The sequence below is a fragment of the Dama dama genome, chromosome 14 (assembly GCF_033118175.1).
Source record: "Dama dama isolate Ldn47 chromosome 14, ASM3311817v1, whole genome shotgun sequence".
Classification (NCBI taxonomy): domain Eukaryota; kingdom Metazoa; phylum Chordata; class Mammalia; order Artiodactyla; family Cervidae; genus Dama; species Dama dama.
Genome location: NC_083694.1, coordinates 69433382 through 69460802, shown reverse-complemented (window position 1 = coordinate 69460802; position 27421 = coordinate 69433382). Strand labels below are relative to the sequence as shown.

The 27421-nt window shown below is 44.2% G+C and overlaps 1 protein-coding gene across 1 annotated transcript; it reads left to right on the top strand.

Annotated features, from left to right (window-relative positions):
* The first annotated feature begins 851 nt into the window (after positions 1 to 851).
* On the top strand, positions 852 to 27214 carry UTP25 (UTP25 small subunit processome component). Its single transcript, XM_061161035.1, has 12 exons — positions 852 to 1048; positions 1695 to 1734; positions 2438 to 2681; positions 4386 to 4556; positions 6465 to 6553; positions 7898 to 8308; positions 10285 to 10504; positions 16508 to 16710; positions 18050 to 18232; positions 18364 to 18476; positions 19182 to 19427; positions 26377 to 27214. Exons 1-12 carry the CDS (start codon positions 942 to 944, stop codon positions 26618 to 26620), a joined length of 2271 nt encoding a protein of 756 aa, XP_061017018.1. The 5' UTR covers positions 852 to 941; the 3' UTR covers positions 26621 to 27214.
* The last annotated feature ends 207 nt before the right edge of the window (positions 27215 to 27421 follow it).

Sequence of the window (27421 nt, the reverse complement as noted above, 5' to 3'; positions counted from 1 at the left end):
ATGGATCCATTTTAAATGCACAGTTTGATAAATTTTGGTAATTGTATACAAGGTGTAACCAACCCCATGATCCAGGTGGAGAGAAGTTACTGCACCTTTAATTTTTAATGTTCCGTCCTGCTTTGCCCCAGTTCGGTTTTGAGGCTCTTGATTTTTACTGCTTTCTCTATTATGACTCTCTGGGTGGTTTAGGAAAGTCAGTTTACCTCTCTGGATGTTTCTGCTCTTGGAACATGAAAAAATATTGGAACAGATTTGTTACCAGGGGCCCTTGCAATACTTTCAGAAAATGAGGGGTAGGGTAAGGGCAAGGATCTCAGCCTTGTGTCCCCACTGTCCCTGTGTGAAGACACGGCGCAGGCATGTGACAGGTCTGTGTGGGAAAAGCCTGTGGTCGCATCCGACAGACTTAGGCTTCCATCTCCTCTCTTGTTAGCGTGCATGTAACCTTTTGAAACAATATCAGGCTTATTAACAAGACGCATTTGTGTACCGTTATACGGATAAAACGAGACGATCTAGCCCCCTTAAATGTTGGTTAGTATTTTTATTACGGTCTAATATAAAGCACTGCATTCACCCATCTCCGCTACTACACGTTCACGCAGGCTGATTCTCACAACCACAACAGATGCACAAAGTACATCCATCCATTGACCTATCTGGGGAAGCCGGAGGCCCGCCTGCCTACTTTTGGCCCGTCTTCCTTTTACAGCCCAGCGATGGGCGAGCGAGCACGTGCTTCCAAAGACCCCCGCTAGGGGGCGAAACTGGAAACAGGAAATTCCAACGCCTGTCGCACAAGCGCGACGTAAAGCGGGTCTGCTTTATGGCACGCCCCTGCCGCCGTAAAGTGCTGCCGGCGGTCGCGCGTGAATGGGTCGACAGGTCTAGTTCCAGGCGTGAAGCTAGTGGAAGTGGGCGGACTTGCGGCGCTCGCCATGGGCAAACGTGGGAGCCGGAGCCAGAGCCAACTGCTCGGCTCCCTGACTAAAAAGCAGAAGAAGCATCTTCGGGATTTCGGCGAGGAGCACCCCTTCTATGACAGGTGTGGAGGGGCGCGGCGGGACCCACGCTGCCGGCCCCCTCTCCCAGAGGAAGCTCGCGTGTCCCGGCGTTGGGCCCGCGCGCGGCCCGGGACAGTGACAGGGCGCCCCTGCCGCGTCCCCCGCTGCTCCGGGCTGGGCGTCCTGGCGACTTTCCCCCCGAGACGCGGTGTTCTCCGGTCTGCCTGCCTTCCGTTGAACCGGTCGCTTTCTGCCAGACCCCTACACCTTATGTGGGGGAGGGTGTTGGGCGGTGGTTTTTGTGTGGTCAGGGATTTTTCTGAGATCGTTTTGTTTTTTATGGCTTTAAAGATTTGCTTGGGGCTACCCTGGTGGCTCGGACGGTAAAGAATCCGCCGGCAATGCGGGAGAGACCCGGGTTCCATCCCTGGGTCGGGAAGATCCCCTGGAGTAGGAAATGGCAGCCCACTCTAGTACTCTTGCCTCAGAAATCCCGTGGACGGAGGAGCCGGAAGGGCTACAGTCCAGGGGCTCGCAAAGAGTCGGGCACGACCGAGCGACTAACACACACATTTATGTTATAATGTATTTCTAGTCTGCCATGCTTATTTAATGTTGTATCGTTAGACTTTTTCCTAATTGTTACCTACCAGTAGTTAGAGTTTAACATTACCTGTTTCTTCTCAGGGTTTCCAAAAAGGAAGCAAAACCACAGACTTGTCAACTGGTAATGCTTTATACCTTTCTTATGATTCTGGGCTGTTACTTCTCTGAGATTATATATAATAATAAAGTTTGGGTACATTTCCGCCATTTCATTTTAGGTGTAAGCTATTATTTTCATAATATTGATTAGTTCTGAATGTGGGTGTGTGTTTAAATTCCATTGTGATAACTAATACAGTACAGTTTGAAAACTGTCCTGAGAGGTTAGCATTTTAGAGCTTGTTAAGGAGGCATACCAGAGGGCTCTTGGTAAATCCTAAGAGGAAATATCTTGTGTGCTCAGCATGAAATAGAGTGGAAAATCATCAAAGGTCTTAAGTCATTAAAACAGACTCAGAAAAATTGCTACATTTTTTGTTGTTGTCCTTGCATTGTAGTTTTTTCTGTTGCTTCTTTAAAAGTGCCAAACGTCTGACAGGTGAGATTGCCTTATAACCTAAAGCTCAATGTCTGTAGTCGACTTTCTTCCCATATAGAAGATTAGCAGTTCAAAGAAGAGGAAGAACTTTTAGAAGCATAGCTAGGTTAGCTATTTTAAATAAATTTGGTGCAAGGTTTGGTTGAATAGATATTGCATATTTACAGAAAAGCTAATTTTAATTTAGAGAAATCTGAACTTGTTCCTCTGTGGACCTGATGGTAGTGATGGGGTAGCCATGAGAACAATATACTTCTTGTTTTTAAAATCCCTATTTTCCTTCCAGTCAGAGAGTTCAGATACTTCAAGTTCTGAAAGTGAAGCAGAGAATGAACCAGAACAAGTGTCTGGTTACCATCGATTACTCGCCACATTAAAGAATGTTTCCAAGGAAGATGAGGAGGAGGAGGAGGAAGAAGAAGAAGAAGGAGACAGTGTTATGGATGAGACAGAAACGAATCTTGAAGATGGCGATAGTGACATCAGCGAGGGGGAGGAGGTGGCCGCAGCATCTGCTGACGTGCAGAGCAGTAAGTGTCTCTGGTGTGGGTCTCGCGTCTTTGCTGGGACCGCAGACAGATTGCCGCGGTGGTACAGTGCCCTGTGCTATATGAGCCGGGTGAGAGCACATGGACTCAAAGCAGAGATTCTTAGCCCTGCTGGCCTTGGTGATAACTTTGAGGTCTGACAGAAAACACAGGATCCTCTGGCCATAAACATGGAGAAGTGACATTTTTGCTTCTGATTTCCAGGACTTCAATCCTAGTTAAAGTTCCCCTGATTGGGAGGAAAGGGAACATTTTGTAGCAGTCTTGATTTATTAAAGAGATTACTGTCCCTCCCTTTGAGGAACCATGTGTAATGGGAGATAGATATGAAATATACAAAACATTCCAAGCAGCAGATCTGGATGGAACAGATAGATATAAGGTGATGAAGAGATGCAGAGTGGTCACATGCTGCCAGGGTAAATGAGGGAAGGCTTCAGAGAAGAGGTGGGATTGAAACCTAAAGGGACTGTGCCTCACTCAGACATCTAGGTGACTTTTTAATTTAATTTTAAAATCAAGTTTATTGAGGTATGATTTACATACAATAAAGTATACCCATTTCAAGTATGTAATTCAGTAAGTTTCAACAAATGTGTGTGTCTGTATTACCACCACCAAAATCAAGATACAGAACATTTTCAATACCTACAAAAAGTTTTCTTCTTATCCCTTTGCAGTCAGCTTCCCAGGCCTGGCATCAGGCAACCACTGACCAGCTTTCTTTCACTATATATTAGTTTTGTCTGTTCCAGAAATTCTTATGAATGAGAGCATACCATAAGTACCCTTTTGTGTCTGGCTTCTTTGGCTTCTCCTGTTTTTGTGACTCATCCGTGTAGTTCATGTTAGTAATTCATTTCTTTTTGTTGCTGGAGTAGTAGTCCATTGTCTGAATATGTATGGGTAGCTTTTTATACCCTATTATCTTAATACCTGTTTGTCTGACTATTGTTTTCTATACTTTAAGGTATCACACACCAGTCTTAGTATTTTAATTCATCATTTGTACTGGGATAAATAAATCATTGCCTTAGACTTAGGGATTTCTTGTTTAATTTTGTTGGTTTTTCAGTTTTCTTTCATGTTTTGGGTTTTTAAAGATGAAAAGTTTTTTTTTTTAATTGTAAAAGTAATATATATAAACTGTAAAAGTTTAAGAGGGTAATATAGTTAACCTATAATTGCACCACCCTGAGATGAACACCTTTAACATTGTATATAACCTTCCAGACTACTTTTTTATGGATGTATGAATGAATACGGGTCTCTACATTTATTTGTGAGTATGTGTAGAATGGTCTCATATATTCATTCCTATAGCATACTTTTCTTCATTAATAATATAATGTTTGTAACTGTGGATTCACATTAGCTTAATCATGGAGTATTCCATTGTACCTACTGTGTGGTAATTTAATTAGTACCCAATCGATAGAAGTGATGAAATCATTTTTCCAGTTTGTTATAATCAATGTTGCTTTGAACATCCTCGCATGTACTGGGTCAACAGTCCAGCGTAATTTTAAAACTTCTGTCTTCCAACTTGAATTGGCTTAAAGGTAAATGATAGCGGTGAGTGTCAGTGTCAATATAGGCTGAGGAATTAAATTTCATTTGTCAACAGAAGTGTAATTGTATTCAAGAGCAGTAAATAATTTTATAAAATGTTTCTCATAATTGCAGGTGTGGCCTCACCTGCTGACCCTGAGGGAAGAGATGGGCACAGGCCACCTGGCACATCAGAGGAGTCCCCCGAGGAGTTTACAGACACAAAACATGAGTCACTCTTCAGCCTAGAAACCAATTTTCTCGAAGAGGAAAGTGGCGGTGACTCTTCTCCGAAAGCATCACAAGGTCAGAGCCTGGTGACATTGTTTGAATTCACCTGGTGCTGCTGTTGCTGCTAAGTCGCTTCAGTCGTGTCCGACTCTGTGCGACCCCATAGACGGCAGCCCACCAGGCTCCCCCGTCCCTGGGATTCTCCAGGCAAGAACACTGGAGTGGGTTGCCATTTCCTTCTCCAATGCATGAAGTGAAAAGTGAAAATGAAGTTGCTCAGTCGTGTCCAACTCAGCGACCCCATGGACTGCAGCCTACCAGACTCTTCCATCCATGGGATTTTCCAGGCAAGAGTACTGGAGTGGGGTGCCATTGCCTTCTCCAGTCACCTGGTGTTAGGTAGGGGCTAGTGCTTGTTAAATCTCCTGATACTGGAATGGGCAGCGATAAAAACAGATAGCCTCTAGATGTAGAGTGGGAAGAAATGTTTCTCCAAGGTATTTTGTATTTTTCAGGGCTTAGGCCGTGTTGGGAGTGGGGGGCTGTTCAGGAGAACAAACAGTTGAAGAATGATAGCAGGGAAGACCAGTTCCCCAGACCTGATGTTCCCACAGTTGCAGTCAGGGGAAGACCTCTGATTTCCCCAAGCAGAGAAGGAAGAGAATAGTACTTTGCATTTTTCTCTCTACCCGTCACTTCTCAATTCCTGTAAGCAGCAATTTTACAGGTTTGTGAGACCCGGAAGTGGCCGATCTAATTGGTCCTTATTACCAGGGAGCACCTCGGAAGCCAGAGCGCTCCGCCTCCTCCCCTCAGTCTCTCTCCATCTCTTGGACAAGGCCAGCCTGTGGATGGCTAAGGCGGATCTCTGCCGCCTCTCGGGTTCCGTGTCTCTGCATGCGCCTGGATGGGCAAGTCAGGCTGGTCTCAGTACCGTGTCTGACTGCCTCTTTTGGTCCCAGTGCCATTCTTCAACCAGGTCTGCCACTGAAGTTGAAATTTTAATCCTCATTTGGTTCTCTTAACTCTTCTGGAGAAGAGGGAGAAGTAGCAGGTAGAATTTAGGCTCGCCATTCTGAACTTAAAAAAACCTTTATGTTTCATACGGAAGCTTAACTATCATAAAGTTTCTCTGGTGGTTTTACCTGTACAAATATATTAGCACCTTGAATTCTTATTTCCTGTTGTTCACACTTATCTTAGGTATTGTTGTTAGGTGCATTGCTTTTGAGGTTTTCCTGCCTGGTTCCTGAATAGGTCATTGAACTTTGCTTCTGAAATGAGAAGGCTGGCTGCCAGCACAGAGCACTGAGGGTGACCCTGACCACAGGTGGTACCGTTTGAGCCTTTGTTCGCCTTGGTTGAGTGTCGAGCATGTATAGATGTCTTCAGTGCAAGTTAAATCAGACATGAAACCCGCCCTCAGGGATCTTGAGGTCTAGTTAGATGAGGTAGGACATACGCACATGTGTGTTGGGGTGGATGGTGGGGGACTTGAGGGTGATGACTGTCTGTAGGGGACCAGAGGCAGCCTGTTAGTGGGGCCAGCCCCGTGCCTGGGAACTAGTTGTTTACTATGAGTCAGGGCTAACACTCAACTGATCCTGTTTGGATGTACAAAAATGAGGTGAAGGAGAGGATAGAATTTTCAGTTAAAGAAAGGAAAACCACAGTGGCGGAAGCATTTGAGAGCCATGTCATTAAAAAATTACGTTGGAGAAGTAGGTTAAAGGTGTATGTTGAATTTAAGACAGAGAAGTTTCTTCAGAGGTTTTTGAGCTTGGAAATAATGTGGTTAAAGAAACACTTTAGGGAAATGAACGTGTCAGAAACTTTTAAGCTCTGGACTGGAATAAATGATGGGGGAAGTAGATGGGGAAAAAAGGTGAGTTAACATCATGAAGAACACCATGTCATTAAAAGGGAAGACTAAAAAATCCCTGTCATTTGCTCTAACTGTTCTAATCTTTATTTCTGAATTAGATCCATTTGTACAACATGTGAACACAAAATTGAAAGAAAAAGAAATCCAGGCTGTTGCCACAAATCCCAAAACTACTGAACAGCTAAAAGTAAGCATTGTTCCATCATCACAGTCACAAATGGAAAAAAGCAGTGATCTTGGGCTCTGGTGGTCTCCCTAAATGTGTGATACACACCGGTGGCAGATGACTTGGTGGGGAGCGGGACATAGGAAGGCTGGAAGAGCCTGTGTGTGTGCTCACTCACTCAGCCACGTCCAACTCTTCATGACCCCGTGGACTGTAGCCTGCCAGGCTCCGTGTTCGTTGAAATTTTTATTGAGATAGTTCTTACAGATGCGGTTGTAAGAAACAATGCAAAGATACCCATATACTCTTTGCCTAGTTTACCCCAGTGGTAACATCCTGCAAAACTATAGTATAGTATTGCAGTTAGGAAATTTCCATTGATCCAATCTCCTTGTCTTATTCAGGTTTCCTTGGTTTTGCTCCTGTTGATTTGTGTATGTTACTTAGTTCTGCACTGTTTTATCACATGTGCAGGTTCCCATTTCCACCACCACAGCCAACATACAGAGCATGTCCAGCTCTGTGAAGATCCCTCTTCTCTGATGCTGTTTTTTGACCGCACCCACCTCCTTCCCACCTTCCCTAACCCTTGGTAGTAACCACTCATCTGTTCTCCATTTCTGTCATCTTGTTATCTGAAAAGTGTTCTAGAAATACAATCATACAGGTTGGCTTTTTTCACTTAGGATAGTTCCCTGGAAATTCATCCTACTTGCTGGCATATCTTTAGTAGTTAATTCTTTTTTATTGCAGATGTCATCCTTTATTGCTAAGATCAGCAGTTTCATTAGAGTGCAAGCATCCCTTCCACCCCCCCAAAAAAAATCCCAACGAAAACCTCGTTCAAAAAAAAAAAAAAACCTTGCACCATGCCCAGGCAAATTTGGAAAACTCTGGGTTAAACAAAGGGGAACAGAGTCCTTGTTACAGGACTCAGCAAAACCTTCATATCTATTCTGCTGTGATTCTCCCTGAGGGGGATTAGGTTAGTGTTTATCAAAATTACTTGACCATTGAGTACTTTTTTTTTTTTTGTCTAGAATAAATTTTGACTTCCTACAGTGTGGTCCACAGCACAGTCTGTGACCCACTGATTGACTGAAGAGCTTACAAGTTTTCTAAAGTCAGAAACCTTGGGCTCTGAGCCTTAGCTCTGTTCTCTTCTGTCTGTCTGAATTCTGTAACCTCTGAATCTCCACATTTCCTGAACTGTAAGAAGAGCATTATAGTGTTTACCTTGCACAGCTGTTGTGAGGATTAAGTGAGAGAACCTGTAAGTCATCAGAGGCTCTATAAGTTATGAAGTACCACATGAATGTGAGGCGCTGTCATTCATTTCTAACTTCTTGATTCTTTCTCCCTCAGTGGCCCGTCCTGGGCCAGGTTGTCTTCTCATCCAAGTTTCAGAAGTTGGAAACCTTTAAACCCCCAAAGGACATTGACTTAAAGTCAGTTCATCTTCAAAAGCCCCTGGAATCCACCTGGATCAAGACCAACAGCCAGTTCCTCTCTGGTCCCCAAAAATCAAGTAGCCCCTTCACACCCCTCCAGAAAGAGCTCTTCTTAATTATGAATTCTTACCGGGACCTGTTCTACCCGGAAAGGACCGCCCTGAAGAATGGGGAAGAGATCCGCCGCGTGTACTGCCTGCACATAATAAATCACGTCCTCAAAGCCAACGCACAGGTGCTTGGCAACAACAGCAGACGCCGAAGCCAGAAACTCGGGGTGGGTGACGATGATGACTTCAGGGACCAAGGGCTGACCAGGCCCAAGGTGAGTGGCGGCAGAACTTTGCCCTCAAGGAGGCTGGGAGGCACTGCCATGTAGGCCCTGGCACTGAGCAGGTTCTCAGAGGCTTTAATGATCGAAGCACAGAGTAAGTCCAGGCCTGAGCGTGTTCGCCGGGCGACGTTAGAGTGGTGCTGCAGACGGCTCAGTGGGCTGGCTCTAACAGTGGGTCTACCTGAAAGCGTGAGTAGGAGGTACCTCCACGATAGTTCTCCTTCGAGATAAACCCTGATCCTCTGCGTAAGTAGCACTCCACTGTAAATCTCTTCTTTGTGACTGTCAGAGCTGGGTGGGTCCTTAGAGAACTTTTTATTTGGTCCCTGTGTATTGCATCTGTGGACACAGACCTAGATTCATAAAGGGCCTTGTCAAAGGGAACCAGGGAGAGAGCAGCACAGACAGGACTAAAACCAAGGGTTCTCTTCACTAAGCCACGCACGTATGTAAACCTTGGAAAGCAAAACCCCTGTTTTCCCATTGTATCATTATTGCAACTTAAAGTGATGATTACATGTGTGTGGGCTCCTAGGCTTAAGCACCAGTGGTTTGAGGGCTTACATAGAAAATGTCTTCTGACTTGCTACATTTTTCATGATGTCGTGTAGCTAGATACTGTACCTCCCATCCCCCCCACCCCTCCACCCATGTCTCTGTATTGAAGAGGCCTCATCTTCTTAGATCCTTCTCATTGAGCTTAATAGGATTCTTAATAGGATGATGCGGCTCCTAAGAGATTTCTTAGTCCAGCCCTCTTGTTCGATAGCTGGGGAAAACCACTAGACTCTTACTTAGTGTCCCAGCAGGGCAGTAACTTGGCCCTCTTCAGAAGTGATCCGTCACCCCCACGCTGTACCAGCTGAGTCACCGCGCCCCTCTGGCTGTGCGGGATGCCCCTCTGGGAAACCACCTCGGAATCTTCAGCATCAGGATAGAACGATTATCTGTTTCCATTTAGAACTGCAAAATAGGGTATGAGGTAGAACACCCAAATGAAACAGTTTAGAATTTGGTGAATTGCCTGATCTGACTGGGTTATTTCCACTGATTGTATTGTTTACACAAGGGTTTAGTTGTTTAGTCACTAAGTCGTGTCTAACTCTTTTGGTTCCCCTTGGACTATAGTTCGCCAGGCTCCTCTGTCCATGGGATTCCCCAGGCAAGAATACTATGGTGGGTTGCCATTCCCTCCGCCAAGGGATCTTCCCAAGTCAGGGATTGAACCCATAACTCCTATATTGCAGGCGGATTCTTTACCATTGAGTCACCAGGGAAGCCTTAGCCAAGTGTAGTTAGAAAAAAACCCATGTACACAAGGGTAGTTAGAAATTATTTGTTAAGCATCTTCTGTTTTTTTTTTCTCAACAGTTAATACTAAGCATTTTTAGAAATGTTAGGAAAACTGATTCCTATATTTCCCATTGAAATGTGATCTTATTTCAGAAATACTTTATCATCATTTCTGAAAAGTGTACCAGGAAATGTACTAGAGAAGTAATGATAGTTTAGTCCTTACTAGCTTAATTTGTTCTCTGCTAATACATCTGATTCATTTATTCAGCGTATTCCTTGGCTGAAATCATGATGAAATACATGAAATCATGATGCTGAACACTCGAGTTCTGTAGGAGACAGAAATGAGTAACATTTCTTGTCCTCAGAGAGCTTTGTCTGTTTATGTCCTTGGGCTTTTGCTGGTGGATACCGCTATTAAAGGCATAGAGTTACCCTAAAAGGTATTCCCACATTCTGCTTAAGGATGTCCCCCAAGGGGCCATGAGATTGAAGTCCATAGGACACGGTGCTGTGGGTCTGAAAGATACTCAGCCTGCAGTACTGAGCCAGGGCGTCCCTGGCCCGGGGCTGCGGATCAGGGGACTCGTTAGCTCCGGTCCCCCGCCGGCTCACCTCGAGCTGCCCTTCCTTCCGCTTGCCTCCAAGGCTGCCCACCTCTCCATCAACAGGTGCTGGTCGTGGTGCCGTTCCGGGAAGCTGCTTTGCGGGTGGTGCAGCTCTTCATCAGCCTCCTGGAGGGCGACAGCAAGAAGAAAATCATTGTCAGCAACAAAAAGAGGTTTAATGGAGAGTACGGTTCCGATCCCGAGGAGAGACCACCCAACCTGAAGAGGCCTGAGGACTATGAAGCTGTGTTTGTGGGAAACATCGATGACCACTTCCGGATCGGTAATTGCCCCTTGTCCAGACTGAGACCCCGAGGGACTGGGGTGTGAGGTGCACATAGCTGGGAGCCAGAAGCCTGGAATTAGGCCTTCTCTCAGAGGGTCACTGCTAGACTCCTGGCAGAACCAGGTGCATTTGAGACATCTCTTCTGCCCGGGGAGAGCCTTGCTTTGGCTAATGGGGTGGACGCTTGGCTAATGAAATGGAGCTTACATGAAAAGCGTATGTACATATGTAACATGTACATGTGTAATAGATGTCTCGGCTCACCTGTAGCTGGTAGCTCCTACAGGAGTCCAAGGGAGCTGGAGGTGAAGGGGCTGAGTGGGTCAGTCTGGGGAAGATGAATTAACTGAAGGGCTTGTGCATAATGGACTTCCCTCCTGCCTGCTACATGGAGTTATCTCTACCCCGGACTTACTGACTCCCGCCCGACTTTTCGCATTTTTGCTTGTCACATTCTGCTCCCATGTATTTGGTTGGTTGTACATGGAGAAATTTCTCGGAGAATATTTATTATCACATACACTCATTTACTGATTATTTAGCATCTACTGTGTTAAGCACTGTAAAGTAGCTGGGGGTATAGGATTAGAAGGATTAAAAGTTACTCTTAAGGAAGTCCAGCCTAAAGGCAAATCAGACAGTGTGAGATGGAAGATGTGTTATGGTTAAGGATGCAGTGGCTGTTTTAAGTATTTAAAGCAAATATCCTTACTCACAGTGGACACAGGACTGTTTAGGAAGATCTGCTGCTGGAGGTACTGTCTGTACTAAGTTGAAACCTGGATAGGATTTAGCCAGTTACGAAGTAGGGAGATCTGAGTGGAGGAAAGAGTTTCAGACAGGAAACTGTGCGGAGGCATCAGGATGAATAAACAGTATGACCTCGGGCTCAGAGGCTTTAGCATGGCTGGAGTGTGAGGTGCAGGGGGTAAGAGTTGATGTTTAGTTTTAAACATGTGCAGGTGGCCAGCAAGCAGCTGATAAATCACTCTTTTTTTAATTGATGTATAATTAACATGCTAGTTTCAGATTTACAACATAGAGATTCAGTGTCTATATACCTTACAAACTGATCACAACAAAAAGTATAGTTACCATTTGTTGCCATACAGAGTTAATGCAGTGTTATTGACTGTGTTCTCCATTGGCATACACTGGATCCGTGGCATACGTTGGTGGTCTGTTCACTTCTTAACTGAATGTTTTGTACCTCTTGATCACCCCCCCAGCCCATGTTGCCCACCCTCCAACCCCTGCCCCCATTTTCTGGTAACCACCGGTCTGTTCCCTGTATCAGTCTGGTTTTTTGTTTGTTTTGTTTCTTAGATCCACATCTAAGAGATATCATATGGTATTGATACTTGTGTTTATCTGATTTATTTCACTTATAGTGATACCTTCAAGGTCCATCATTGTTGTTGCAGATGGCAAGATTTCATTCACTTAGGGCTGAGTAATATTCCAGTGTGTGTGTGTGTCTGTCTGTCTGTCTGTCTGTCTGTCTGTATACCACGGCTTTGTCCATTCATCTACCTGTGGACTCTTAGGTGGCCTCCATACCTTGGCTATTATAAATACTGCAGTGAACATAGCAGTGCATGTATCTTTTTGAATTAGTGTTTTTCTTTTCTTTGGATCAGTACCTGGAAGTGAACTTGCTCAGTTGTATGGTGGTTTTTCTTTTTTCTTTTTTGGTGATGGTCCTATTTTTAATTTTTGAGGCACCTCTGTACTGTTTTCCATGGTGGCTGCACCAGTTTACATTCGCATTAACCATGCACAAGGGTTCCCTTTTCTCCACGTCCTTGTCAGCACTTGTGATTTCTTGTCTTTTTGATGAAACCTCTTCTGACAGGTGTGAGGTGATATTTCATTGTGTTTCTCTTTTCCCCTGTGCTTTGGTTTATTCAAATGTAAAATGAGGCTAATACCAACTTACATGGTGGCTGTAAGAATTCTGTAACTCCAGTGTTACAGTCTATTTGTTATTTCATTTTGATCATCGCACTTACTAGCCACCTGATACATTATTTGTTTTTTTAAAAAATTGAAGCATGGTTGATCTACAATGTTGTGCTGATTTCTGCTGTACGGCAAAGGTGACTCAGTTATACATATATTCTTTTTAATATCCTTTTCCACTATGACTTATCCCAGGAGATAGAATATAGTTCTTTGTGCTATGCATGAGAACGTTGTTGCTCATTCATTCTAAATGTAATGGTTTGCATCAACTAATTGCAAACCTCCAGTCCATCCCTCTCCCTTCCCCCTCAGCAGCTGCAGGTCTGTTCTCTATGCCTGTGAGTCTCTTTCTGTTTTGTAGACAGGTTCATTTGTGCCTTATTTTAGTTTGCACATGTAAGTGATATCATATGGTATTTGCCTTTCTCTTTCTGACTTTCTTCATTCTTCACTTAGTATGATAATCTCTGGTTGTATTCATGTTGCTGCAAATGGCATTGGTTTGCTCTTTTTGTGGCATAATAGTATTCCATTACACACACACACCCACTGAGTAGTATTCCTATATATATATGTGTGTGTGTGTGTGTGTGTGTTTATATACTTACACATACATACAGACACACACCCTGCATTATTGTGCTCTTCTTATGGCTGAGCAGTACTCCATTACACACACACACACACACACACACACACACACACACACACACACACACACACACACACACACACACACACACCCCCGCATCTCCTTTATTCATTCTTCTGTTGATGGATATTTAGGTGGTTTCCATGTCTTGGCTATTGTGAATAGTGCTGCTATGAATATAGGGGTATGTGTATCTTTTTGAATTATAGTTTTGGCCAGCTATATCCCCAGCAGTGGGATTACTGGGTCATATGGTAATCCTGTCTTTAGTTTTCTGAGGAACCTCCATTCTGTCTCCATAGTGGCCGTACCGGCTTGCATTCCCACCAGCAGTGTTGGAGGGCTCCCTTTTCTCCACACCTCTCCAGCACTTGTTGTTTGCAGACTTTTTAATGATGGCCTTTCTAACTGGAGTGGGATAGTACCTCAGTGTAGTGTTGATTTTTTTTCCTTGTGGTTTTGGTTTGCATTTCCCTGATCTTTAGTGATGTTGAGCATCTCCAAATATGCCTGTTGGTCATCCCTATGACTTTGAGAAAATGTCTGTTCAGATCCTCAGACCACTTTTATTGTTTGTTTCTCTGATAATGAGTCACCATAATTCTTTATATATTTTGGATATTAACCCCTTACCACATATGCAAATATCTTCTCCTGTTCAGTAGATTGCCTTTTTGTTTTGTTGTTGGTTTCCATTGCTATGCAGAATCTTTTTAGCTTGAAGTAGTCCCATTTAATTTTGCTTTCATTGCCCTTGCCTGTGGAGCAGATCCAAAAAAAATATCACTAAGACTGATGTCAAGAAAGTTGCTCCCTGTGTTTTCCTCTAGGGGTTTTGTGGTTTTTCAGGTCTTATATTCAAGTCTTTAATCCATTTTGAGTTGATTTTTGTAGTTGGTGTAAGCTCGTGGTCCAGTTTCATTCTTTGCATGCAGCTGTCCAGTTTTCCCAGCACCATTTGTTCATGAGACCCTCTTTTCCACACTGTATATTCTTGCCTCCTTTTCACAGATTAATGAGCCGTACAAATACGGGCTCATTTCTGGGCTCGCTACTCTGTTCTGTTTGTGCTGGCACCGTGCAGTTTTGAATACTGGAGGCTTGTGGTGTCGTTTAAAATCGGGGAGCAGGATACCTCCAGCTTTGTTCTTCTTTCTTATGATCGGTTTGGATAGTCAGGGTCTTTTGTAGCTCTAAACACACTTTATGATTATTCTAGTTCTGTAAAATATGTCATGGGTATTTTGATAGGAATTGCATTGAATCTGTAGTTTTCTTGGGTACTGTGGACATTTTAACAATGCTAATTTTTCCAGTCTCTGAGCATGGTATATTTTTGCATTTGTTTATGTCGTCTTCAGTTTCTTTTAAGACCTTATAATTTCCAACTACAAGTCTTTTACCTTTTGGCTAGATTTATTCTTAGGTATTTTATTCTTTTTGATGCAGTTGTAAATGGGATTGTTGTCTTAATTTCTCTTTCTAGTAGTTCATTATGAATGTGTAGAAATGCACCAGATTTCTTTACGTTAATTTTGTATCTTGCAGCTTTACTAAATTCATTTTTTCTAACAGTTTTTTGGTGGAGTTTTATAGGGTTTTCTCCATAAAATACCATGTCTTTGTGCTTCCTGGACCTGAATGTCTGTTTCCTTCACTGGGTTAGGGAAATTTTCAGCCATTGTTTCTTCAAATAAGTTTTCTGCCCCTTTCTCTCTTCTCCCTCTCCTGGGTCACCTATAATGTGGATGTTAATGACTCTTTTCTCTCTCTTCTCCTTCTGGGACTCGTTAATGCCGACGATGGAACCCTTGATGCTGTGCCTTAAACTGTCCTCATTTAAAGAAATATTTTTTATTTTCCCTTTGCCATTCTCTTGGGGTGATTTCCACTGCCCTGTCTTCAGGTCACTGACACTCTTTCATATCGTCTAGTCTGTGGATTCCCTCTAGTGTATTTTTCAGCTCAGTTATATTCTTCAGCTCTGTGAGTTCTTTTAGAACTTTCTCAATATTTTCTCTTTATTCAATTTCTCAATGTGTTTGTTTATTCATAATCTCCCAAGTTTGGTGAGCATTTTGATGACCATGACTTTGAATTCTTTATCAAATAAACTGCTTACATCTGTCTCATTCAGTTTTTTTCTGGGGTTCTATCTTGTTCCTTCAGTTGAAACATGTTCCCCTGCTTCCTCATTTTGCTTGGCTGTTTGTTTCTGTATATTATGCAAACCAGTTATGGCTCCCTGTCTTAAAGGAGTGGCTCTGTGTGGGAGATGAATTGTATTTTTAACCTTTTCCTAGTTCTTGGTTGTCGCACAAACTCTCTGCTTGTTTCACTCCCGTGGAGTCCAAAAACGCAGTCTGCCCACCATCTGCCTGAGCCTGGCACTCAAGGGATATCCCCTGTGTGGGTTGCATGCGATCGTTGGCTCTGGTGGTGCCCTGCGAGTGGCGTGGGAGGGGGTCAGCGGGGCTGCTTGCTGTCCGTGTCTGCCAGTGATGCCCGCCAGCAGTGCAGGGCGGTGGGGTGGGGGGCGCTCACCCAACACTGTGGGCAGCTAAGAGTGAGTGTGCAGAAATGGTGCCCACCAGTGTCATCAAGGTAGAGGGTGTTTGTAAAAGTGGTTTCCACCAGCATTCTACCCCCAGAGAGAGTCCCCAGCAGTCTTTTGCCCCTCTGGTACATCCTTTCAGATAAGCAATCTCCTTCACGTACCACTTGGGCTCTTTACAAACTGCTGCTTTTTGCTTCGGAATGAGATGTGGGCAGGAAATATAAAATTTTGTGACAGTAGTATTAAGACCATCACTAGTGAATATATCTATCCAGAGCTTTATGCAGAGTGAAAGAGAACTTGAAGGTGAATCCAGGGATTTGTAGAAGAGCTGTCTGAATCTGGAAAGATAGATAAGGACCACCAGTCAGTGATAAGAGAACCAAGTGTTGAAGTCATGGAAACTACCAGTAAGGAAAAGAGCATTTCAAGGAGGATGTGCTTGTGCATTAAAGACAAGAAGCACCGAAGAGCCAGTGAATTGGTAACCGAGAGCTTTTGGTGATCTTAGCAAGAGCCATGTCAGTGGCATCCTAAGAATCAGAGGCAGACTGCAGTGCATTGAGAGTGAGGAGGAGATTTTAAAAGTAGAGACTATTTTCTGGAAATTTGCCATTGAAGAAAAGGAAGAGAGAGTGGGGGCTAGCAGGGACCATCAATGCAAAGGAGGGGTGATGATAATTTTAATAATGAAAGCAGTTTGAGTACAGTTACATGCTAAGGGGGGAGCTATGGAAGGTACGTGGGGAGGCGACACTTTGAGAAGGTGAAAGCTGATGGCTTGATGGTGACTAAAGAGCTGACGTGTCTTTGGCTGTTTGCGTAGGAGTGGCGATTCTGCAGAGGAGCATCCGACTTTACGCCCCCTTCTATTCCTCGGACATCCTCATCGCCTCCCCTCTGGGCTTGAGGACCATCATTGGTGGAGAAGGAGAGAAGAAGAGAGATTTTGACTTTCTGTCTTCTATTGAACTGCTCATCATTGATCAAGCTGACATTTACTTGATGCAGAACTGGGAGCATGTCCTGGTAATGTTGGTCATCCACATTTAGAGACAAGAAGCTCAGTGAGTTGAGGCTAAAAGGATTATTAAAGTCCAGATTAAAACTCAGTTAGTTTGGAAATGAAAATGTTCCACATTTTCCAGTTTGAAAATGAGAAGTGTCCCTTCTGCCATCCACAGGTTGGTCAGTATCCAGAAAGATAAAAACTCCTGTTGATCTTTTCAAATCTCCAGATAAGAGTTCTTCCCCTTAGAAAGGTGGCTTCTACTAATAGACTGCTTTAATGTGGTTGGTTGGTTGAAATCCCTCCTCACCAAGGATGTCTTTATCTAAAATAATTCCTCCTGCAGTTTATGTTCATTCTCTTTTATTCGGTCTTCTTTGGGAAAAGATTGCTCATGATTTCTTTGTGATGTTTTACTGATAAATGTGAGATGTTTTTGTCCTCCTACCATAATTAGTGCTGTGATATTTTTTTCTCCCTCTCCACATACTCTGCAATGTCTGAGTCTTAACAGTCCTCATCATGGAACCATAGGTTTATTTTGACAGTATAAGGCAAGTGAGAACTTACCTCTTCTACAATTCCAGGACTTAGAGTAAGTTTGCAACAAATAAAAGGGAGTACTTATAAAGTAAGGAATAAATTTATAGTATTTGTAACCCTTCAGTATACAAGGTAAAAATATGATTAACATAGAAAAGGCCTGTTGATGGTTGTGGTGGTGGTTTAGTTGTTAAGTTGTGTCCAGTTCTTGTGACCCCGTGGACTCTAGCCTGCCAGGCTCCTCTGTCCATGGGATTCTCCAGCAAGAATACTGGAGTGAGTTGCAATTTCCTTCTCCAGGGGATCTTCCCGACCCAGAAATTGAACGCAGGCCTTCTGCATTGTAGGCAGGTTCTTTACCGACTGAGCTATGAGGGAAGCTGATGGTTGAGTCATATTTAATTGGATGACGTGTAGTCACTCAGGGAGTCTCCTGATGTTTTAAGAACCAGATCATGGAAGGACAGCAGTTCTGTTTTCTGTGTCATTTTCCTTCTTGTCCAAGTCTGGAACCAAGTTGCTTATATGAGTTAGCAGGGTGGCATTTCAGAAATACTCTGTATAGGTACTATCTCGATTCTTTCTAAAAGATCCACAAGGTAGCCAGTTTGAGCTTTATCTTCGTGTTGGGAATGTTCACTTGACTATGGACAAGTCACTCTCCTGCCTGACCTGCAATTTTCTTGCTGTGACTTGGGAGATGATAGTATGTGTTTCTGGGGGTTAAGTAAGACAAAAAGCTTATGGAATGCTTAGCGCAGTGCCTTCCAGGTAAGTGCTCAGTAAGTATTAATGGAGTATTATTTCTGCTCGCAGCATTTGATGAACCACATGAACCTACTGCCCTTGGACTCACATGGGGTGGACTTCTCTCGAGTGCGAATGTGGAGCCTCAATAATTGGTCCAAGTACTATCGCCAGACCCTGCTGTTCGGGGCCCTGCAGGATGCCCAGATCAACTCGGTGTTCAACAAGTACTGCGTCAATGTGCAAGGCCAGGTGGGTCTCCCCTTCCCTGGACCTTCGGGAAGTGTCATGCGTTGTTTGGGTCGAGAGGCAGAAGGGGAGGATTACATTTGGTCAGCAGCGGGGATAGCTCACCTCCTGATGCGCTCCCTGACTCCTGGCAGGTGGCCGTGAGGAACGTCCCGATGACAGGCTCCATCAGTCAGGTCCTGGTGCAGCTCCCGCACGTCTTCCAGAGGATGGAAGCGGAAAGCCCCGCTTCCGTGATTGATGCCAGGTACCCACATCCCTCGCCCTTCCCGCTGGACCCTGGGAGTCCCAGAGAGGACTTTTACCTGGCCGTTCAAACTTAAAATTGGACTCCACATTGGCTTTATTGATGACCGTTTACTAGATGAAATGAGGTGATGCACCTCCGTCATGGCATTGACAGAGGAGGATATGGAAGCGATGCCTCGTCCTAGGTCTAAACCTAGTTAGTGCAGAGTTGGTGGGTCAGGGGTACTTTTCCCTAGATGGTGGCATTTTAAAATTACCTTAATAGCTTAATGCTGCATGTCAGCAACTTAATTCTAAGCCCTTCGGGGCGAGAACTCTTTTTCTAATTTTCTGTGTTATTTTCTTCTGTTTGCTCATTGTGTTAGTCAGGGGACCCTTGGTAGCAGAATGGTGCTTATTATATGGTAGGTGTTCAGTAAATGTTTGTTGACTGACAACTGAATGAATGAGTGATATGGTTTATACTTCCTAGAATAATTCTCTGGGATATACCAGTGTCACGTCCATACTCTGTGATGAGTAGTGTTAGCACCTACTTTCTAACGTGTTGAACAAGTCTAGTCTCTTTGCAGTGCGGTAGACCAGATTGGCCTCTTAGGGGAGGTAGAGGGAGACTGAGACTTGCCCAGGGTCATGCAGTTAGCACCGACCCTTCGGGCTCACTTCCAGACCGCTGACTTTGCCCTTTGCCTTTCCAAATCAGGTTCAACTTTTTCGTGAACAAGATTTTGCCTCAGTATCGGGATGCAGTCATGTCCCACACGCTTGTCTATGTCCCCTCCTACTTTGACTTTGTGCGTCTCCGAAATTACTTCAAGAAGGAGGAACTGAACTTCACTCATATCTGCGAGTACACCCAGAAGTCTGGGGTCTCCAGGGCCAGACACTTCTTCCTTCAAGGAGAGAAGCAGTTCCTGCTGCTCACCGAGCGCTTCCACTTCTACAAAAGGTGAGAAGTAGGGCCGGGCTTTAGGCGTCCTCTCTGGAGGGCCTGCTTCTGAGTGTACGGGAGGCTCTGCAATGCTGTGGGCCTCCCTATTCCATCTCCTGGAGGGCCGCCAGAGTTCTAGGGGCTGGACAGGCTTTTCTTGATGGGTGGTTTGGTTTTCTTCCAACATGGATGTTGCTGGAAAAGGTTGTAGAAGTGAATGAGTGACTGCAGCATGTTATATATACACGTGGAGTGGATCCATACTTAGGGTACTTCCTAAGTAGCTTTCTTGAGGGTATGTCCCTCAAGAAAGATGTTACAGAGTCTAGCAGCTTTCCACAGGGACAACTCAAGTCAGTACAGCAAAGGGAGGATGGAGCCTGTCACAGAAGCACGGATGAAATATTGGGGACCATGTGGCGATGGAAGCTGAGTGCAGTGTCAGTGTTCCAGAAGTTCCCGTGTGTCCAGAGGTGGTGTGCACACACTCCCTCACCAGAGAGAACAGGGACTGAGGGGCCCCTTGATGTTTATGAAGAGCAAAAGCTGAGGGCCTTAGAGGTAGATATTTAAGAGCTTCAGCATTTGCTTAGCTTCCCCACCATGTAACTTTGACAAAAATGTTGGGTTGACCTGTTTTTTTTTTTTTAATTAGAGCGTTAGTAATATTGATCCTTCTGTTACTGTTTGGGATGGCTGCAGACCTTTGTGCACCCAGAGCACAGTTATTTTATTGTTTTGCTAATTCTGTCTACTGCCAAATGTAAAAGCCTCCTTTAAGCCCTTACCTAGAGAGAGATGAAAAGTGCATCCTATAACCTTTTCTTTCCTGATTCACAATAATGTTCAGTGAATTTAAGTTCTGACTTTACTCGGCCATATACTATTGAGGGACACATTTCCTCAGAGAATCTCTAACAGCTAAGCCAGAAATCTTCTAGGCTTTGGAGCTTATTAGTTGGTGCACCTTGGCATTGCATTGCCTTTTAGTTTATGCTGGTATTTGATGGTGTTCCCCAGAAACCCTCTCCTCACCAGGAAGACCCAGCAGCCTGCCGGGTGAAGCAGGCCGGCACGGCATGACCTCTGCATTCTGCTGACAAGGGTTGTCTTCCAGCCAAGAGGCGAGGCATGACTGCATCTGTGTTGACCCGGCTTCATTCTTGGCTGTTTGGCCCAAGAGTTTTAACAAATGTTTGCTTCCCAGCATCATTATTTGCTTCCTTCCAGTAAACTGTTGTTTTCATTCGTGTTGGAAAGTGGTATTTTGGGGGGAATTTGCATTCAGCAGGTCTTAAGAGCCCTCAGTTTTCCAAAAGCTTGACACATCAAAACAAGTCCTTTGAATGAAGTGGATGGATTGGAAAACTTCCCAGCGTGATTGTCTCTCACAATTGTGAATTAAGCTGGGATGAGGACCGCTCTCAAAGAGCAGCTCTTCAAGGAGAGGGCGTGGTGTTAAGAGGAGCCCCTTCTCTTAAGTAGGTGGGACAGTCTCCTGTCTTACACTGTTCATTTACTGACCAGACAGCTTTGTCCCTAAAGTCACGGTAAAGACAAACCTGACATGTGTCATTTGCTTTACACCCTGGATCCGGTTCCTGGGTGTTAAATGTGAATCTAAGTAATTTGCAACTGCCAATTGTCTCAAGGTTCCCAACTATAGAATTTTTTTGCTTGAGAGGTCACCAAGGTGATGATAGGTATTTTGATCTGCAATGTCTTTATGATTTGATTCTTTTAATTTGACCATGGGGAAAAGTACATGTATTTCCAACTGTAGTAACCAGCTCTAAAATTCTGTGTCTGTATTCTCTGAGGAAGTAGGCAGTGTTAGACATACTGCAGTTCATTTGTGAGCTAGTGAAAAATTTTCAACCTGATGATTTGTCTTCTTTGGGGAGATGAAACCAGTAGAATCTTAGGGCTGGATTGGCCTTTGGTCATGATACTCCTGAGGTAAGGACAGTTCACAGCTCCTTCTCTGAACATTATCAATGGATAAGCACAGCATGAAGGATTGGCACTCAGAAGCTCTGGAGGTGGGATTTCTGGAGTTGGGAAAGGCCGCCTGGGGTGTTTCTGGGTGCTCCTTGCCCCAGTGAGAACCCCCGCTGCAGAAGAAGCAGATCGAGTCTTTATAGACTATGGAGGAACCAGCCTTTCAAGTCAGTTGTGGGTGCCTCATTTATCATTGACGGTTGGCAGGTAGCATAGATGTCTAGAATGTCGTTAGTTTTAGGTCCTGTCAGAGTGTTAGGCCATATTTGTTGGGGTCATGGAAGACACAGAACATGTGCAAGAGAGGAGGAAGGCAGGGGAAGGGGTGCAGAAGATGACAAGAGTTGGTACTGCCTGCCCCTCTGAAGAGGCCCTGCTCAGCTTCTCTGATTTCCAGAAGATACCTAGTCTCTGTTGTATTGTTAGTCGCTAAGTCATGTCTGACTTTGAGAACCCATGGACTGTGGTCTGCCAGGCTCCTTTGTCCATGAGATATTCCAGGAAAGAATACTGGAGTGGGTAGCCATTTCCTTCTCCAGGGATCTTCCCCGCCCAGGTGTCTCTACTGTCGACAAATTGGTTCTAAGAGATTTTCTTAGTTCTTAAGTATACATATTGGAGTCGGTTTTGTTGTTTTATTTTGTTTCAAAAATACTCTCATTATAAGAGTGTCATTGTTAGAGAACCTGGAAAATCTAGGTTAAAAAAATGGAATCACCTATAATCCCACTGATACAAATACTCATTTTGGTATATTTCTTTCCTGACTTTTTAATGTCAAAAAACTTGTGTACATGCACACAGACACAGGCAATTAAAAAAAAAAAAAAACCAAAGTTGATATCCCAATATACACATAGGGATTTTGTTTTTTCTTGTATCTTAAGTGTTTTATGTGCTTATTGAAAAAAAATCAAGTTAGCATTTTAACATGTATACCTGTGTGTTATGGATATGTATTTTTAAGTTTATATATGGTTCTGTCACATCCTCCCCTCCACCTTTTTATTTGGTAAGATTTCATTTCAAAAGACATTGTAAAGCTATCGCAGTGAACGTCTCTAACTCCTTCCAAGTAGACTTGGCCAGCTGTTAGCATTCTGCCCCGTTCGCACGCACTCACATTCTGTCTCTCCTCACTCTCCACCACATCTCTTATTTTTTTTCTTCCTGAACCATTTGACAGTAAATTATAGGAGGCTTCATGACACTTAACTCCTAGATCTTTCAGCATGTAAAGTGGCTAAAAACAAATTTCTTTCATTTATTGACATTCCACTTGACATCATTGCAATAACATCATCTGATATTTAGTCTGTGTTCAGATTTTCCTAGTTGTTCCCCAGTGACTGTTATAGCTGTCCCCCACCAGCAATCCAGGATTTAGGATTTAGTTGAGTATCATACATTGCATTTGGTTAACATGTTTCTTAAGTTTATTTTAGCAGTTCTTAAGCTGGGAATAGTTTTGCTCCCCAAGGGACATTTGGAAATATCTGGAGACATTTTTGGTGGTTACAGCTGGCGGGTTATTCTAGTGGTTCACATGGGTCAAAGCCTGAGTGCTGCTGAACACCCGGAGAGTATCTGGCTTAAAATGTCAGCAGTACTGCAGTTAAGAAACCCTCATCTGGAATAGTTCTCTTCCTTTTTGTTCTTTGTCATAATACTGACATTTTTTTTGAAAAGTCCAGTCCAGTTTCCCGTAGAATGTCCCACAGTCTGGAGTTGCCCATTTCCTTATTATTTAGATCAGTGTTCCCAAACTTTACTACACATTGGAATCCCCTAGTAAAGTTTTTAAAAAATCTCATGTCATACCCCAGTATCAATTAAATCATAGTGTTGGAGATGGGGACCAATTATATAATAGATATTTTTAAAAAACAAATAGGTGATTCAACAGGCATCCAAGTTTGGAGATCACCGATTTAAACATTATTTTGGTAATAATTCTACATGGAGGCACAGGGTGTCAGTTTATCCCATTTTGGGTGATGCTAAATGTAATCACTTGGTCAAAGTAGGTCTGCTAGATCTCTGCCTTGTAAAAATACCTTTTATCTTTAATTATAAGTAATCTATGAGATGTACATAGCATCCGTTTTAATGGTTACTTAGTGTTACATACTTTGAATGGGTATATAATTAACCCAGTTTCTTTTTTAACGGGCATGTAGATTTGTTGTTTTCTGCTATTATGTACAATAATGCCACGAGCATCTGTATGTGTAGCTGATGGCATAGTTGCCTAGGTATTTCCTTAGGATAAATTTGGAAAGGAAAACTTGTTTGTTCAAAAACTGTACACAGTTTAAAATTTACTGTACGTTGCCACTCCCATCTTCTCCCTTTCCCCCCCCCCAAAATACATACAGTAACTTACACTCCATTAACCTATCTCTGTAAAACCCTACTTGTTGCCAGGAATTTGATGGTCACAATGATACCTCATGGTTTTAGTGTCTTTTTCTTTCTTTCCTTTGTTTTCTGTAGTTATCAGTTGAATGGAGCGCCTGAGTGGGTAGTTGGCCTGGACACACTTCTTGCATCAGGTCACTAGAATGGGAGTTGTGAGTCTAGTGAGGATGTGGTTGTTACCATGGTTACCATCCAGGTACCACAGACTGCATTCCCTCCAGCAGACAGTGGCCCGGCGCTGGCCCTGCTCCCCTCTCAGCTTTCCCCCAGCCCTGCACCCCTGTGCCCGGGGAGAGCCTCTCCCTGCACTCCTGTCCGCTCCCCCGCTCCGGCCGCTCCTGCTCGCTCCTCCACGCAGGCTTGAAGTGGGGCAGGGGCCCTCCGCCCAGTCCAGCTGAGATGCAAGCAGCTTCTCTCCACCCTGGGCTTTCTCAGGGTTCCTGCACCACCCTGTGTGGTGGGGAGACCTCTCTCTGCCTTGTTCTGTGAGCGTCTTGGAAAGAGTTTCCTGCTTCTCCCCACTGGCTGCAAACCTCTGCTTGCATCAGCTCATGCTCTTGGGCTCCATAGGCTTCATGCCCTTTCCTTAGGGACAGACTGCTCTTGCTTTTTACTGGGTGTGAGTCTTATGATGGGGAGGGACGGGGTGAGGGGGTTAATGCCCCTCCCTTGAAAGTGAAAGTCACTTAGTTGTGTCCAACTCTTTGCAACCACATGGACTGTACAGTCCATAGAATTTTCCAGGCCAGAATACTGGAGTGGGTAGCCTTTCCCTTCTTCAGGGGTCTTCCCAACCCAGGAATCGAACCCAGGTCTCCTGTATTGCAGGCGGATTCTTTACCAGCTGAGCCACAAGGGAAACCCGCTCCCTTAGGGTAGCGGATTTTTGCTTGTCTGACCCCACCCAGCACTTGACCTTTGTCCCATTCTTTGGCTTCAGGCTTTAGCTTCATACACAGTATGGGTCTGGGGAAAGAGAGAGTTTTCCTGTCCCCGCCGCCTGCGGGGTCTCTTAGGTCTTCTGCCTTGTCTTCAGGGCTCCCAGTGGAGGCCTATGGAAAAGACCTCGTGAAAATGAAAGTAAAGGTGTGTCCGGAAATCCCAGGAATCCTGAACTCTCATGCAAACCCATAATTGCCCTTTGAGAACGTGTTGGAAGTGCAGCGGTTTCTTCCTTCCCACTTTCATGGCAGCTGCCCCCTTCCCCACCGTGCCCTGCCTAAGGGGAAGTGTCCTGTCTTTCTTCAGACGAGCTTGTCACTCTGGGATTCAGTCAGTGATGGGCTGAAGCTGGCTCATTCCTGCTGTTGAGATCTGGTCACACGTCTCTTCCCATTTCCAAGTTCAGGAGCATGACATTGGTCGCTTGAAATGAAGGGTTTACACCACAGACATTGGCAAGTGCTTCAAATCAGCGCCTTCCCTCCCTCACCGAGAACCAGTTAAACACACACCAGGGCACCACTGAATCCGTTCACCTGGTTGCCTCACGACATCGGCTGTCTAGGCTCAAGAAGAGGAATGCTGTTGTAGACTGTCTTTTGCCTGTTAGCGTGGAAGCAGTGTCCTCTTGAATTTTATCCATACTAAGCAGAAGCGAAACTCCGTGTTTGGGTGTTTTTGTTTTGCTCACTGCTGAGTCAGCACTGTGTCTGTCAGCTTTGTTCGTTAGCTGTTAGAATTCCTTTATGGAAAGGGGATGTGGAAAAATGAACAAAGTAATGGATTGCAGTTATATTCTGGAAGAGGAGGGTCTCGAGAGATAAGACTGGGCCACGGGATAAAAATACAAGGAAAACTTACCCTCCATGAGTAAAATTCCCGAGGAAGTCTAACATCAGCTGTGTCTGGAGAGTCTGACAGGAAAAATCAGAACCTTATCAGCTGTGAAATCTTTTGTTAGGAGGGAATGATTGACCTCAACCTAACCACAAGGCGAGTCCTTAGGGTGTGTCTTCCCACCGCCAAGGTGCAGCCCTGTGGGGCAGGGGAAGTGTGAGGAAGCTCTTGAAACTAATTGCCTTCCCAGAATGCCTAATGGTCCTTGGGCAGAATGTTGTAAATGGATGAACTTGGGACATCTGCCATGGAGTTAACATGTTGTCAAAGTGGTAAGAAAAGACTTAATGAGAGAGCATTTGCAGTTTATGTACTGGATCTGACCTCGTCTCCATTATAGAACATTGTTTTCCCTGATTATAAGGATAGTGTTAAATTGGAAGTCGTGTGCTTTTTAAATTTTTGATGACCGATTTTTAACTCTTGTCTTCTGTTCTCCCCCAGCCTACCTCACTCTGCTCAGAGCAGGCTCAAAAAAAGCAAATTCATTTTATCATTATCTGAAACCAAACATTAGGAATTCAAACATGTTGTCACAAAAAAATGAGCCCTTCCAGCTCAAATTAGAGTTACCGTTGGTCTGTCTGTTACTGTTCTTCCTCCTTGAGCGCGAAACGGCATGAGTGACTGTGTCCCTGTAAAATCCCGAGGTGGCTTCTCCATGAGTTTCTCCCGTAGACACGGCCTCTCTCTCTCCTTCTGGCAGATACACAATAAAAGGCATCAGGAACCTGATTTTCTATGAGCTGCCAACATACCCGCACTTCTACAGTGACGTCTGTAACATGCTGCGAGCCACGAGCAGAGGCGAGGAGGCCGCCTGGACCTGCACCGTCCTCTACTCCAGGTGCGACGCCCAGCGCCTGGCCGCCGTGGTCGGGGTGGAGCGGGCTGCCCAGATGCTGCAGTCCAAGAAGAACGTCCATCTCTTCATTACCGGGGAAAGATGAGAACTGGCTGGACGGGAAACAGTGTTGGCGTGACACATGATGCTCGACTCTGCACCGCTTGGACCCGATTCTGATCGCTTCTACAAAGAAGGCTGCTAGCAGGAAGGGGCACCAGGCAGCGTCTTCTCAGACACGTCTTCCTTTTCAGGACATATATCCCTGAAAAGTTCAGCGTAGACCAGATTTTGGTACAACCTATCTTTGAGAAGTCAGGAGGAGCTTGTGGGGGCTCTGAGAAGTCGATAGAAGGAATCCTCGACTTGTGAATCTTTTTGTAAGCTATAAATTGTTTACTGTGGTTTTTACCTCGAATTTATCCTGCTTGGTAAAGTCTGTCAGATTTGCCTGTTTCTGGTTGACAGCTTCTTACACTGAGGCATACATTTCTGTGCTTGTGAGAACTGGTGGTGAGAAACTGGAATCGTTCTTACTGTTGAACATCATCTTTTGGATCGCACAGGTTTTGCAAAACTGTTACTTCTCCCCAGCCAAACTTTTTTAAACCTTACATATTCTATTTTAATTCAACCTAGAAGAGTATATTCATTCACTGATCTTTAATAACTCATAATAATAAATGTTTTGGTTAAAATACGTACCTAAAAATCATATTATATAAAATAACAATTTCTACTCTATTTCAAGAAATAATTTTGTGACGCTCTTGATGCTACAGATTCATCTTCACCACATGTCTTCATCATCACCATAGTCACTTGTCTGTTACACTGAGAAGTTGCACTTTTAAAAACAGTTTTAGGGAATTTGTCCAGTGTTTAGGGCTCAGCGCTTTCACCGGCA